Raw genomic sequence first — 16,011 nt, forward strand, 5'->3', positions numbered from 1 at the left:
TATATGTCGATATAAGTAATAATTACTTATATACACATATATGAGTTGGTGTACAACAAACTGTGGACGGACTGGCTTAAAAATTTCATCACACTAGATTGATTTACAATTTTTAACGATCACGGATAAATGGCTTCCCTTTTCCAAGAAATGTTTGAACATTTACCAATTTTCTGTCACCTTGTATGAGGACACATTGACCATTGAACAACTGTTTGTTTATTATTTACTGAATGATAAAATTTCTGGATATATAATACCTCATGTATATATATGTATATATATATATATATATATATATATATATATATATATATATATATATATATATACATACATACATACATACATACATACATACATACATACATACATACATACATACATACATACATTATATATATACATATATATATATATATATATATATATATATATATATATATATATATATATATATATATATATATATATATATGGTATTGTAACTACATCTACTGTGATGGTATGCTCTTAACTTTCTTGGACATTATGATCACCTTTCAAAAGAGACTTTGATATCCTCAAATAATTTCAGTTCTAGTTATGATTACAATTGATGTGGGATTGCTCAAGCTTCTGTGAGACAAAATGATGACAAGAATCCCGAGCAGGAAGAATCCCACTCCAAGGATCTCTTCAATCAGGCTTTAAAGGAAAGTATCAGTGACCTGTTCATCAGTACCGTCGGGACAGTCGCTCACGCCGTCATTCAACTGATTGAGTGCCAGGCAAGTGCCATCGAGGCACTGTAGTTCTGGACATTCTGAAGAAGGAATGGTGGTTTCCCCTCCGAAGGACTCTGTCATTTCATCAAAGGCTCCCTCGGTAAGGGTGGTCACCTCAAAGTTCATCATATCTTCGGGGAAGCTTGTCTGGGACTCTGGCTCAACAGGAGCAACGTTTGTGGATGAGACTACAGGAGCAAAACCTGTAAAAATGAGAATTTGTTACACACAGTTGTTAAGTTTTATTTCTTTTAAGGGAAAATATGCTTGTTTAGCTAATATGTGTTGTAAATTAATCTTTGAAAGCTGAAAAATAAATGAATCTTCATAGGTTGATAACACTTTTCACTTTGAAAAATCCCTCGCTTAATCTTGGAATCATATAAAAGTCAGACTTATTATTCATCAATCAACCCCTCTTAAATCCAAAACGAAGACGAGGCAATAAAAGCTTCTGTAATTATGGTGAAATATTAAAATTTAGATCATTTTGGGGTGTCTGTGATTCATAGATGAATACCATTCATGCAACGATAGTAATTTGAGACTTCTTCATGCCAAAATATGTGTTTATTACAACTAATTTTCTCTTTTTATGTTTCCTAGAAAAGACAGTTGTGACGAAGAGCTGATCATGCAGTAATATATATGCACTGGCATTCCAAATTACAAGAAAAACACATATATACATACTTGAAGTAAGTAGACCATCTTGAGACCCCGGGGATATTCGTCTAGTTTTGTAAGTTACCTTTAGCATACTGAACGGGGGAATATGGAAGGTATATGGGCGAATGGTTATGTGCAAGGTCATACTCAGAAGTGTCTCGTCTGTATTCCAGAAGTCGGGGATCTGTCTGGTACTCGAAGTTGTAAGTCTGTGATGATTGGTCTAGATGGAGTCTGGAGTCATTAATGTCAGCAGGAACACCATAAGTCTCAGAAGGATCACTTATGCTATATTCAATAGTTTCATTTGGATCCACATTTTGAAAATTTTGAGGGTCTGGATTTTCAGGAAAGACAACTGGTTCAATCAGTGGTGGTGTTTGATCTAAGGCTTCCTCTATTTCTGTTTCAGGAACTACAGCACTTTCTTTAAGAAATTCTTCCTGATAGAAATGATTTTGTGGGACTGATATCCGAGAAGTTTGAATACCGGATGTGCGACGTGTCACAGGCCTTTGGTAAGAGGCTTGCTGGTTTGAACTTTCTGCAGTGCTGTCTGCTGGATCTTGGTTAATGTTTGTCCTAGAATTTCCACGGAATCTCTCCCTCAGTGCCTTTGTTCTCATCGATTCATAAGAGGATTGACCAGGAATCCGGGATGTTCGCCATTGCTGAAAACGAGATCTAAAGTTTGTCACTGGGACTGCAGATGTTGAACTTATACTTGAATCTGATGGTTCAGTAACATATGTTGTTTTTTCTGTGGTATATCTATTGAAGGTAGGTCGAGTTGGCCGACGATTGCTATAGAAACGATTGTAACCCCTTTGCCTGTAAGGGGTCTCTGATGTTGTTGTTTCTGCTGGGGCATCTGTTGTTGATGTGGTAATATCTTTGCCTAATGTATCATTAGACGAAAGGCTTATTTCTTTCTCCTGAATGTCACTCTCATTATGGGATATTACAGAATCAATCATTACTTCCTCAGTTTTTACCTCTTGAGGTAATTCTTGAATTTCCTGTAATTGCCCATGTACATTTGAATTCTTGATTTCTTCTAAAGATGAGTCTCCTTGACGGTCGGAATTATTTTCTCTCGATGCACCCATTTCATCTGATGAATAACTTTCTAATGAATGTTGTTCATAAGTTTGTAAGAGTTCTGGTACGTTTTTAATAGATGAAGGCTCATTTTGATAAAATGAAGGACTTTCTTGGACATTTTGTTCTTCAGTTGAAGAGTTCACCTCAGGGGGCTGTTGTTCCTCAGTAGGTAACAGTCCCTGTGTTTCCTGTTCTGTTGGATTGATAGGAGAAGCTGCTTGATCATGATTTTGAGAAGGCAAACTCTGATCATTAAATGCTTCATGGTTTTCTAAAGAATATATATTTTCTGTTTGTTCATTTTCCATACTATTTATTTGATAACTATTCTGATGAAGATCATCTGTGAATGTATGAGAGTCTGAGACTGAACTTGTCTGCTGATATTCACTAGAAGGATACATTATGTCAGCCTCTGCGTCATCTTGATCTACCCATGGGTCATCTACACCTAAGTATTCAGCAACAAAACCGGAATCTTTTATAAAAGGAACTTGAGTAATTTCTTCATCAGATTCAGGATATGAGTCTTCTGGGTTGGCCGCTGATATCTCATCATAGTAGTAAGAACTGCTATCTGAAGGCTGTTCTTCTGATAGTGGCTGACTATCATCTTCATAATAATCTATAGCAGTAGCATCATCCGTATTATAATCTTCAGAGGAAGAAATATACTGAAGCTCTTCTTCTTGTTGATTCTGAGATGCATCATCGATTATTGTTTCTACAGAATGTGGAAGCAAACTTTCTTGTGAGAATGACTCAGCAAATGTTTGTTGACCATGTTCACTTTGATGGTCTGATGGTAAAGCATAGTTTTCGTCTTCAACTAAGGTTTCTGAGCTTGATTCATGATTTTCTTTTAAATCATCATCTGCATTATTTGAAAGACTTACGACACTATCTTCAACAGGAAACTCTTTAGGTGATCTCGCATCACCTGGATGATGATGGATATAGCTCTCTTCTGAAAACTGCTCATACTGTTCTGCTTGCTTATGATTTGGTGGTAAAATTTCTTGAGCATCATTCATTGCAAATAGTTGCTCATTTGGATCAGCATATGCAAAATTATTAATGCTTTCACTGCTAGAGTAAACTCCTTCACTATCTTCAATTTGATAGCCTCTGTCCTCTTCGTAAGGTTCATTACTACCTTCTTCTGGCCAGTTCTTTCCATATGCATTAGCTTCGTTATCAGAACTAATGTTTTCTGAGCTTATATCAAAAGTGTTTTGAAAGGAATTAGACTGATATCCTCCTGGGAATGGGAAATGACCTATTGGTGCTAAGCCTTCCAGCTGTTCTCCAGTTGTATGAATGTTTAAAGAAGAAAGTTCCCCGTCAGAGGGAAGGTCCACATCACAATTGACTTCATCACTGTTGTCTAGACAGTCGTCTGTGCCGTCGCAAAGCCATGAGTTTGGAATACAGAGGGTGGTTGTCGCACAACTGAAGCATCCTGATTTGTGTAAATGTAAAATTTCATTACTAAGGATATTCTAATCTTTTCAAGAATGCATTAGTTTTTTAATGTTCTAGAGTTATATAAATTCAATGTAGTAAGTCTAATTGTCATGTCTAATCTTAAACAAAAAAGGAACATGTCAACATGTCAGCTGTGGTTGGCTAGATTTTATACATAAACTTATTGTCCATCTATTGTTACTTAAGCAAAAGATGTTAGTTAGCAACTCATGTTTTGCAATGCTAGAATGGGTAAAGTGTTAAAAGCATTTATTTGATAATAAAAAAATTACAATACAAAAGCTATAGTTACTTGGGACTACAGTAGATGCACGACAGTAACTCCTTAAAACTAATGATTGATGATAAACAGTTTTTAAAGATAGTGGCAGGTCAGCTACTTAATTCATTATTGATAACCTAGAATAAAATAGTTCATGCTTTGAGAAAAATTTGCTTGAAATAACTACAGTTGCTTGACTAGTACAGTATATTTTCTTGGAAATTTTAGTTTTTATGAAAACAAGGCATGCAATACTAAAATTAGATAAAGAAAAAAATCAGGAAATGCCACAGAGAGAGAGAGAGAGAGAGAGAGAGAGAGAGAGAGAGAGAGAGAGAGAGAGAGAGAGAGAGAGAGAGAGAGAGAGGATTTGAATGTTTATTTAAGTCACGTATATTTCCAGCAGTACCCTATTTGTCAACTCAAGGTCTAGTCACCAATGAAACATCCCACGGATCTCTGTTGATAAGTCAGCTGTACTTTCAATGGGAACAATGAGATACGAAGACTTACACGTTGACTCTATGAGAAGGAATTTATCACTCACCAGTATCTGTACAATTAGATTCATCAGAGCCATCAGTGCAATGTTGTAAACCATCACACACAGCTGAGCGTGCAACACACTTTTCTCCATCGTAACACAAGAAATTCTCATGATCGCAAAGGACAGCAGGTGCACTTGAAGAGACAAGGTCTCCATCCATGCTCTTAGATTCAGCAACATCAGCTGCTGATAGAGGAGTTTCCGTTGTGACAAACTCTTCTGTTGGTACTACTTCTGTTTCAGAACTAAACAAAGCTTCTGAGAAGGATGGCTCCTCGTGTACATCAACTGCTTCTGTCGTCAATGGGAAATGGAGGAGGGAATCTTCTTCTGCCACTTCAACATTTTCAGCAGGATATTCTTCAGTTGTGGCGATAATCTCTTCTGTGTTAATTGGTAATATCTCATCTACAAGTGCAGGTTCAGTTTGGTTTTCTTCAACCAGAAGGGCAGGAAGAGCTGATATTGGGGACTCCTTAGGTGACAGTTCCAGAACAGGGGAGGATGACCGATCCTGTTCAATAGGGATGCCAGGAACAGGACGCGAACCCTCTACCAATACTTCATCTCCAGGAGCTGTGTTAGGTTAGTAATAACATTCTCAATCATGCTAGTGATAATTAGTGACATCTAGTCAGCTATCATTATGGATACTGCTTTGAAAGAAAGGTTTTTAAGGTTTTCTATGTATCACAAAGATCTAATACTATTAATGACAGTGCTTTGAAAATACTCAGTGAACATGATAAATGATGCAAGGACTTTTGTGAAGGAAGCTATAATCAATTCTAAAATCTATAATCTAAATATTATTCAGAAAGTCAGCATATTTTACTTATTGGATTTTTTTTCATGCAATACCATTATCACATGAGACATTTGGTGTTCATGCATATCCGACACTTAACTAAACACTCATAATTTCTGCATGTACTATATCTTGAATGAGTACTGTGATCAAAATCTTTTATATATAATAATGTATAATATAAATATATTTAATTTAAAAGATTAGGGACAATACAAAATTATTCTAAGATGATTCAATTTCTTGGACTTATGAGTAAGTTTTATATTGTTGACCTGTTTTGATTTCTTTAAAGTACAAATATTCAGTAAAAAAAAAAACACCCACTGTCAAGAACAATCTGGCTTATTAAAGTGAATTATTAAATGGAACCCTTTAACTGTGCAATAAATCTTAAAATTTCTCAAGTTCTGCAAGGTCTACTGTCTACTGCATAAAGGTAAATAGAAATTTTAAGAAGCAAACACTTTTCTAACAACTTCTGGCTTGATCTTCTGGCTACTTGACCAATTTGGCATGTTTGGTCTTTATTGGCTATCTGTTGCTAAATGAGTTATAAAGGTCTGGTATTTGGCATTCCATTAATCTAGGGAATAGTTATGGATCATTATCTGTCCTAAAGAATCAATGGAGTTTAATCTTTCTGCGGACATGGATGATTTATATCTTATCAAAAATGTTAAAGTACATCTTTCAAGCTAGTGTTTGGCATGGGATTAGTAAACACTATGTTAATATCAATAATGTGTAGCCTACCTCCTGGTAATGGAGGTAGGCCTGCTTTACTCTATATCTACGGTAGCTGGACATTATCATTTAATATTTTAGATACATTAAACACATTCTTTTTCGTCCAAGAAACTGAATTCTTAATATTCGAAGAAAATTTAATGATTCAGATGGATCTTCCTAGATTGATGTAACAGCACATGCTTGACCTTTGTGATCTGCGCGCAGATTAAGGCTTAGAGCATTAGGACGCAATATAACCACAACAAATCAAGTTAGTCAAGCAATTAAAAGATCTCAGCGGGGACCTGACAACATAATTTGTCTCTGTAAAATTTCTATTAAATTTCATTTTTTTCTAACTATGAGAACTGTAAATATAAAAAGGATACAGTACTTTAATTGTAATTTTGATAATTTATGAAAAAATATTAATCAAGAAAAGAGTCTCTTTTAATATTGAAAAACAATGATAAAGATAATAATAAAAGGTAACGACTAAGTCATCAGAATATTAGAATGACTACGTTCGGATATGCATTCATGAATTTGAAAGGAAAATAAAGGAAATAACAAAACCTTCAGAAGAGGGTAGAGTTACAAAAACAGTCATCTAAGAAATAATTAAGGATTGAAGAATATGTATAGAACAGCTTGTTCCCCAGATAAGAGTGGAAACTTCAAATCGTTGTGCAAGAGGAGACAAATAGATATGACAGAAATTCAGAAAGTACAATTCAAGGCAATGATGTGACAAGATTCCCTTTTAAGACAAATGTTTTTCCAAAGATACCACATTCCAAACAGAATCCGTAATTTTTAAGGATTCAATTACAGTTTTTCAAGTATTTTATAGAAAGTATACCATGCAACAACAGCGTGATATTTAATAGATTTGAGCATGATGGAAATGGAGCTTGTAGACAAATCAGAATATCAGAATTGGAGCGAAACTTCTGCAATAGAAGAAAATTTCATGCTGCATTCAAGCGTGTTGAAGAATAGAAAACTGTTTTCAAAGAGATGCGTCTTAGTAACAAACTAGGATCGACGGTTTTAGGGGGAAGTAAACTTGCAGTAAAGCCGTTTCCTACAGTATCTATTCTTTTTTGTTTAGGGATGCTGAAGCATTCTCACTGGATGTCATCTGAATTTCTTATACAACTTTAGGCTATCATTAGGTGATTTACATAACTTAACCCTTTTACTCCTAGGCTATTTGGAAATTTCCAACCCTTAACCCCCAAGGGGTTATTTTTTCCCCAGCACATTTTGGTGTATATTTTTTTAAATTGCTCTAACAGCCTTAATTTTTGTCATAGAGAGGTCAGGTTGGTCTCATTCTCTTGGAAAATACCTGAATTTTCTCAAAAAATTATCAAAAATATGAAAAAAAAAATTATAGCATTTTTTTGCAAGGACGTACCGGTACGTCCATGGGGGTAAAGGGATGGCTTTTGTGAAACGTACCAGTTACGTCCTTTGGGGGTAAAAGGGATATTCGACAACATTTTACAAGAACTGTCACCAGGTATGATTTTTTGAACATCCAATGAGCACACATGATGATACCCTATGCATTCTATTAGGAACCTGGCAGCCTTCAAGACTGACCTTGAACATGATTTGGACATGTTGCCTCATCCGATTGGTCTACACAGTCTGGGAGGCCATCACAGACCAGTCTCCTCGCCACACACCGGCCGTCGCCACACCGGTGCTCCATCCCTATACAAGGCTCTGTACCCATAATGACCGGAGTCATACCCACAACCAATTAGTTAGTGATTTGGTATGATAATTGCTCAAATATGATCATAGTAGATGGATCCCAGTGAAAAACAACTAGGAGTAGAATATTTTTGCCTCGTCTGGTATCCAATAGATACTGTCTAGTCAAAAATGGATCTACCCTTAATATGATGTGCAAAGGGAATAACCATCTTGCAGTGATTATTGAATGTTAACTGCTTAAAATATCCACTATTAATATGCACTCAAGTACCATGACTCTTGGTTCCGCTTAATTGTTTATTACAGAAGCAGGCTATTGAATTGAACAGATGTGAAGATGTGCCTTGCAACCTCAAACTTTTGTGGCTGGTGTTATCTTAATGCACATGTGACTGACTGTGGCTGTCCATGTAATTTGCGATGCTTGTAAAGGTGTGCTTAAGTTCAAAACGATGTGACATATGTCCCAAAAGCATTTGCAAATACCTCCACCCAATGTACTACACACTACAAATGTTAACTGTCTCGTGATGTAGTATTTATGGCAAACGTGTAAGTGTTAAGGTATTGCTTCCTTTGTAATCTTCCGCCAAACTAGTTCGATATTAATTCATCTAATATTTATAGTAACTTAGCAATTGCCTTAAGTCATTCATTGCCTAACCATTTCCGCAATTATTCCAGGACTATCGCAGTATATATATATATATATATATATATATATATATATATATATATATATATATATATATATATATATATATATATATATATACTGTATGTATATATATGTATATATATACTGTATTATATATATATATATACACACACATATATATATATATATATATATATATATATATATATATATATATATATACATATATTATATATATAATATATGTACATAAATATGTATAAATGTATATATATGCACACACACCCATATATACATATATATATATATATATATATATATATATATATATATATATATATATATATATATATTATATATACATATTATATATATATATATATATATATATATATATATATATATATATATATATATATATATGTGTGTGTGTGTGTGTGTGTGTGTGTGTGTGTATATACTGTTTATGAATATACTGTATAAATAGAAAATAGTTTATTGCGATAATTTTATTTCACAATTTTTACGTTATACTGATATTTTCTTGCAATATTATTTGAACACGCAATTACTGAAGACTTGAAGTGATATCTATTCAGTAACTAGGATAAGAAAAATGTTATAAAAAGCAGCATTTCTTTTAAAGAATCAATAGATTTGAAACCGAGCAGAAAATACTGAATACTCATTCTTTGGAACAAAAGGAAACCAAAAGCAAAGAAACAAAAAACATTTTTCATAAGAAACTACCCCTCTAAAAATCAGAAAGAGCTGAATTTGATTACATTGGAACTGCGTATGAAGGGAAAATGGGCGGCTTGTAGGAAAAGCTAAGCAACATAAACGAAATCCAAAATGAACAAACCAAGATGACAGAATGAACGCCGGAGTAAAACTACAGTAAGCAAAGGACAGAATGATAAAAGTATTATCTTCTTAAATAACTGCACTTCTCTTACCTTGAGTCATATGAAAGCATACAGATGGGTCAGTGGAGTCTGGGAATTTCTCGCAATCAAAGACATTGCGTAAACTGACTGCAGAAAGGACAAATTCTTGACAAGTTGCTGCTACAGCTGCAAATATACAGTAGACAGACCACTTTAATAGAGAAATCATATTTTTGATTAATAACTATAAATAGAATTTAAAAACTTACATTATTCAAAAGCATAAATCTGAAAAAAAATATTAACACTAGATTGTTGATTGTAAGTTTGTTGCTGGTTCTTAAAAACACTTCCGTTTGAATATTAAAGATATTAAGTTGATAGGTGAAGATAAGCCTTACTCATAATTATGCAACATAATGATGAAATCTAAAGCATTAAGAAATATTCTTACATCTACAGAATGTGCGACAAGGTGGAACAATTGATCCATCACTTTTGCATGGTGGCTCTAGAATACCACAAGCATACTGGCGGGCTCTTGGAGAACAACCTGACCTCACAATTACATCCTGCAAGAAAAAAAAGGAGTTGTTCAGGAACATTGTTTCTTTCAAGTTTCTAAAGAACAAAGATAAGCAGAAATAATTCTTTTTCAACAAAATAATGGCTTTTCATTAAAAGGTATTCAAAATTTCCTTGTTATAAATGATAGCTATAAACCAGACTGCTTACTCTAAAGAATGGCAGTGAACTTTCATTTAGGTCTTTCTCAGTTTGGTCATTAGCCCAATTTGGAAGGGCTGTTAGCCCATAGGGTAAATCACTGCACATCTCAAGGTGGCGTTTACGGCAAGATCCTGGAATTAAGAAAAGAAATTACTTCTCTATTCGTGTTTTCTTGATTCTTGATATACAGTATCTAAATTTGAAATAGTTAATGATAATTAAAAAGCACAGTAGTAAAGTACTATAAAGCATACCTGCGGTGGCTGGCTCCATTGAAAGCACCTCATCATGTGGCAAGATGGGGGCTGTTACCTCATCTATATTGAATTCGGGGACAACAAACTCTATTGGCTCTTTTTCTGGTTGAGTTTCTGCAGCAATTTCTGTATTTTCATTATGGAAAACATCAACACTTGCAAAATGACCTGATCCATTGAACCTTGGGCCTAAGGTTTCAAAGAGAGGAGGTAGTACGCCATCTTCCATTCGTCCTTCGAAGGATACTGGGGAATGAGAGGATCCAGTAAATTCCGATTCAGATGACTGAATTTGAACTTTAGCATCTGGACCAGATGGACTGGCTACGGAAATAACTGTGCGTTCTGTTGGCATTTCTGGAGTGGTTTCCAAAGCTGGGGCACCAACAACTTCCAGAGCCTCTTCATTGACAGGTGCTGATGGGACAAAAGCGGTTTCTGTAGATATCAATATACAATGCCTCTTTAGTCAAGATTTTCCTAAACTTTTCTCTTATTGACGTAATTTATTTACCTAATCATTTGAAATGTACCTAGTTTGCATTGAAATAATTGAAGGAAGTACTATCATAATTATCGTAAATATCTGTGACTTATCTCCTCTAAGAAAATAAAAACAGTTTGAATCATGCAAATAAAGGTTCAAGAAACTTGACGATATAAAGTAGTAGAAAAGTAAATAAACTCACCTTCATGTTCATGTCCCATCGTATGCTCATGGGGTTGTTCCTTTTCGGTATGTTCACTAACCATTTTTGTTGTCGTTTCCATATCAGTGTGCACGTGGTCAGGATGATTTATATGCCCATGACCTTGATGATCTGAATGCTCATGATCTTGATGATCTGAATGCACATGGTCTTGATGATCGGAATGCTCATGATCTTGATGATCGGAATGCTCATGCTCTTGATGGTCTGGGTGTGCATGGTCGTGAGGTTGAGCATCTACCTTGTGCATGGTCTCATGGGACATTTCACTTACGTTGACCTCATGACCATGAGGCATTTTGGGTCCATGAGACATTTCACTTCCATCAAACAAGTGTTCATCCTCCATTTTACCTTCAGCTGTGATGTGCTCATGCATGTGTTCATGTGGCATTCCCATTTCGTCCTTCGTTTGCTCACTAGTCATCTCGCTTTCAGGCATTTCACTGTGACCCATCATATCTTCCTGGGACATCTTACCTTCTCCTTCACCAGGCATGTGCTCTTGAGACCTTCCTTCATCTTTGTGCATGTGTTCATGGTCAACACTTTTTGGTTCAGGCTCAGGTTCCGGCTCTGGTTCCGGTCCATGTGTGGATCCCATGTGGTGATGCTCCTCCTGATGATCAGATTCATGAGTGTGGTTATCCAGGTCTTTATCCTTTCGGATATTTTCGAGGACCACTTCAGGTCGTACGTCATACCGGGTTTCATCTGTCAGCTCAACTTCATTGATATCATTGATATTCAATTCATCTTCTGTGGGGTTCCCTACGAAAGCACTCTCTTTCAGTTTGTCTGCCGACTCTGTTTCTTTAAAAAGGATGAAATTCTTATTAGAAATTGTTTTCAAGGTACGTCAAGTATCTGTTTTTATAATCCATTATCCAGTTTAAAACAAATAATAATCCATAAGTTTTTTCAAGATAAGTTTTACTCATCTGAATATGATTGTAAGGAGAGGAGTGGAACATCTTTCTAAAGAGAAGATGCAACGTATGGTGTTTTACCTGGAAGTACGTAGAAGCAGACGACGAAGAGAACAGCAATGACAACAGCAATAGCCAAAACGACGAGGAAGCCGATGATGATGTCTCTCAGGACTTTCCCGGGACGGAAAATGTTCGAGCAACAGCCCTGGTACCTTGGATCGGGTTCCAGGGTGGAACCACACATGTTCTCTGCATCATCTCCCTGTTGGGGTAAATAATAAAATTACCATTACAGCGTGCTCTAGTAATTATCTTTCATTTCTGTCTACCTTTAGAAAAAATGCCCTTTCAGTGCGCTTTAGTAATTGTTTTCCATTCCTGCCTACCTTCTATAGAAAGAAACAAATGGGTAATTAAAAAAGGATAAGAAAATCTACAGATAAACTGAATGACAAGTACATCTACAAATTACAATGTAATATACTAATGACAATTTAACGGCAGAAATGCCTAATATTTTACCAACACCAGAATAGGAAAGAACTGTCCAATCTTATAACAGCTTACCAATACAAAGAGAGAGAGAGAGAGAGAGAGAGAGAGAGAGAGAGAGAGATTTAATATTTTTAACTTAGGACTGAAACCGTCTATTAATATATAATTTTTCTCAATGTGTCATTACCTATTACCTGCCTTATTTATATTCTTAGTTTTACTCATCAGTAAAATGTCAATTCCTCTGAGATATGTCATATGATTTACTATCAAAAAGCATAAAAAAAAAAAATTAATAAGACCTTGAACCTCTAATGTACAAAGCAGTATTAACTGTCACTATCTAAAAATACACAAATCTCACCACTAAATGACGACTCCATGACAATAATTATCAAATAATATATCACTAGAAATCAATAATTTAAGTTTTATCATGTGTATTTAACGACTTTTTTTCCTTTGATGACTTAGAGAGAGAGAGAGAGAGAGAGAGAGAGAGAGAGATAATAGGACATGATGTCAGAATGAAAAGGGAATATAAAAGAAAAATACATACACGTACACACACAATATATCATACACATACACACACACACACACACACATATATATAAATATATATGTATATATATATATTATATATATATACACACACACACACACACACATATATATATATATATATATACACAGCCACAGCTACAGTATAGGGGGATAGGATATGTGGGGGAGGGGAGGGGGGAATTAGGAGTGGAAGCATCGGAGGGAAGTGTTAAAATGAAGTACAGTTGGAAGGTGAAAAGATTGGGCAGACCCAATAGCTCTTTAAGATTGGGGCAGACCCAATAACTCTTTGTTGTTGTTTTTTTTTTTTTTTTTGTGCCAACATCATGCCTTGTGGACTTCCGGAGGTGAGTTCTCTAGCCAGTCTCCGAGGGACTTGTGTTTTCGTGATTATTCATTTTCTGGAGCTTGTTTATTTATGTATGTTTATATACTTTTTGTTTCATTTTAATACTCTGATTTGGTTCGTCGTGAGCTTTAAAAGGAACTACCCTTTTTCCAGCATGAATGCTCATTTTGTGTGTCTATATTTCCTCACTCGTTGTTGCAAGTTCTGGGTATATAATTTTGAATCTTTCCCAGCCTTGAGTGGCTCTTCTGTGGTACTTGACTTTTACTAGTTCTAGACTGTATAATGTTATGGAGTGTTCCGTTGTTTTCATTCATGTTATTATGGTTATTATTATTATTGTTATGGTTAAGGCCATGTATGTTTCTTATGTTTCCATTTTGGAATCTTTGTAGGGTTTTCATCTTTGATTGAGCCATTGTTCATATTGGTGTAATTGGATATTCAAACAGAGGTCTTATTAGGCATTTGTAGAGATTTATTCTTATGTTTATAGCCAATAGTTTGAAACGTTTTAATGCTCCTTTTCTGTGTTTTGCCAATTGAAGTTTTTGTTTGATATGGTAGCTTATGCCAGTTCCTTGATAGAGAGACCAAGGATTTAAACTTCGTTGTTAAATGGAATATTTATGTTGTTTACTGTTATTGGTGCTGGTTTATTTTTTGATACTGATAAGAGTTTGTTGTTGGGTTATTTTCCATTTGTTTTCGTAATCATTTATTCTTTTGATCTCTCTTTCTGTTTTGATTTTCAAAAATCTTTTGGAATTTGTAGTATGCATTATTACTTGTGTTATGTCATTGCATAGGCATAGTTTAGTGGTTGGTATATATGCTGTGTTTCTCCCTGTTTCCCATCTCTGCTTCGTATTCTGGCAGTTCTGTCTTTAATGTAGCTGGAGAGGAGCTTTTTCCAATTATTATTGGTAGTTTCCAATTGGAGTATTTTAGATTTTAGGCTGTCATGCCATATTTTGTCAAATGCCTTAGATATATATATATATATATAGATATATATATATATATATATATATGCACACACACATACACACACACACACACATATATATATATATATATATGCACACACACATATACACACACACACACATATATATATATATATATATGTGTGTGTGTGTGTGTGTGTATGTATGTATGTGATATGTACATAAGAAATTCACATTTGTATGCGCACAGTATTAATCACGTAACTGGCACTGTGCCATTAGGCAAAGGCAAACGGAAATTAACAAATATATATATATATATATATATGTATATATATATGTATATATATATATATATATATGCGTGTGTGTGTGTGCGTATGTATGTATGTATGTGATGTACATAAGAAATTCATATTTGTATGTGCACACTCTTAATTGCGTAACTGGCGCTGCCATTAAGCCAAGGCAATCGGCAATTAACAAATGCAGAGCAGATACCTGTAGAAAATCCTGCGTATAGTTTGAAAAAGTCTACATTTTCTGCGACTGTTAGAACCATAGTGAATGACAACTTTATCGAGTAATCCTTTTAAAGCCCTTCTTAAGGACGCACGTCTTCAGATGAAATAGGTCCTTTTAAAGCCCTTCCTAAGGGACGCACGTCTTCAGATGAAATAGGTCCTTTTAAAGCCCTTCTTATGGGACGCACGTCTTCAGATGAAATAGGTCCTTTTAAAGCCCTTCTTATGGGACGCACGTCTTCAGATGAAATAGGTCCTTTTAAAGCCCTTCTTATGGGACGCACGTCTTCAGATGAAATAGGTCCTTTTAAAGCCCTTCTTATGGGACGCACGTCTTCAGATGAAATAGGTCCTTTTAAAGCCCTTCTTATGGGACGCACGTCTTCAGATGAAATAGGTCCTTTTAAAGCCCTTCTTATGGGACGCACGTCTTCAGATGAAATAGGTCCTTTTAAAGCCCTTCTTAAGGGACGCACGTCTTCAGATGAAATAGGTCCTTTTAAAGCCCTTCCTAAGGGACGCACGTCTTCAGATGAAATAGGTCCTTTTAAAGCCCTTCTTATGGGACGCACGTCTTCAGATGAAATAGGTCCTTTTAAAGCCCTTCTTATGGGACGCACGTCTTCAGATGAAATAGGTCCTTATAAAGCCCTTCTTAAGGGCGGCACGTCTTCAGATGAAATGGGCGTTACCACCTTAAGGAAATGCCTTCATGGCGCCTTAGTTCGCTGACAGGTCATCGAGGTTAACATCATAGAAGTGGTCGCAGAGAAATGGGACAGCTCCCCCCACACACACACACTCCCTTCTTGACGGAACTCAGTCGTTTATGCATACATAAG

At 35.3% G+C, this 16,011-nt stretch overlaps 1 protein-coding gene across 1 annotated transcript in view; it reads right to left on the reverse strand.

Annotated features, from left to right (window-relative positions):
* Nucleotides 1–993: 993 nt before the first annotated feature.
* The window catches only part of LOC137650101 (uro-adherence factor A-like), a 17,648-nt gene continuing 2,630 nt past the window's right edge, over nt 994–16,011 (reverse strand). Inside the window, exons 2-10 of the mRNA XM_068383208.1 lie at nt 12,363–12,546; nt 11,332–12,165; nt 10,640–11,080; nt 10,392–10,516; nt 10,111–10,228; nt 9,726–9,842; nt 7,989–8,114; nt 4,838–5,413; nt 994–4,002 (exon numbers count right to left, since the gene is read on the reverse strand). Of these exons, the coding sequence (XP_068239309.1) occupies nt 1,502–4,002; nt 4,838–5,413; nt 7,989–8,114; nt 9,726–9,842; nt 10,111–10,228; nt 10,392–10,516; nt 10,640–11,080; nt 11,332–12,165; nt 12,363–12,546 (5,022 nt within the window). The 3' untranslated portion in view covers nt 994–1,501. The remainder of the gene's footprint in view (nt 4,003–4,837; nt 5,414–7,988; nt 8,115–9,725; nt 9,843–10,110; nt 10,229–10,391; nt 10,517–10,639; nt 11,081–11,331; nt 12,166–12,362; nt 12,547–16,011) is intronic.

The sequence above is a fragment of the Palaemon carinicauda genome, chromosome 11 (genome assembly GCF_036898095.1).
Source record: "Palaemon carinicauda isolate YSFRI2023 chromosome 11, ASM3689809v2, whole genome shotgun sequence".
NCBI lineage: Eukaryota > Metazoa > Arthropoda > Malacostraca > Decapoda > Palaemonidae > Palaemon > Palaemon carinicauda.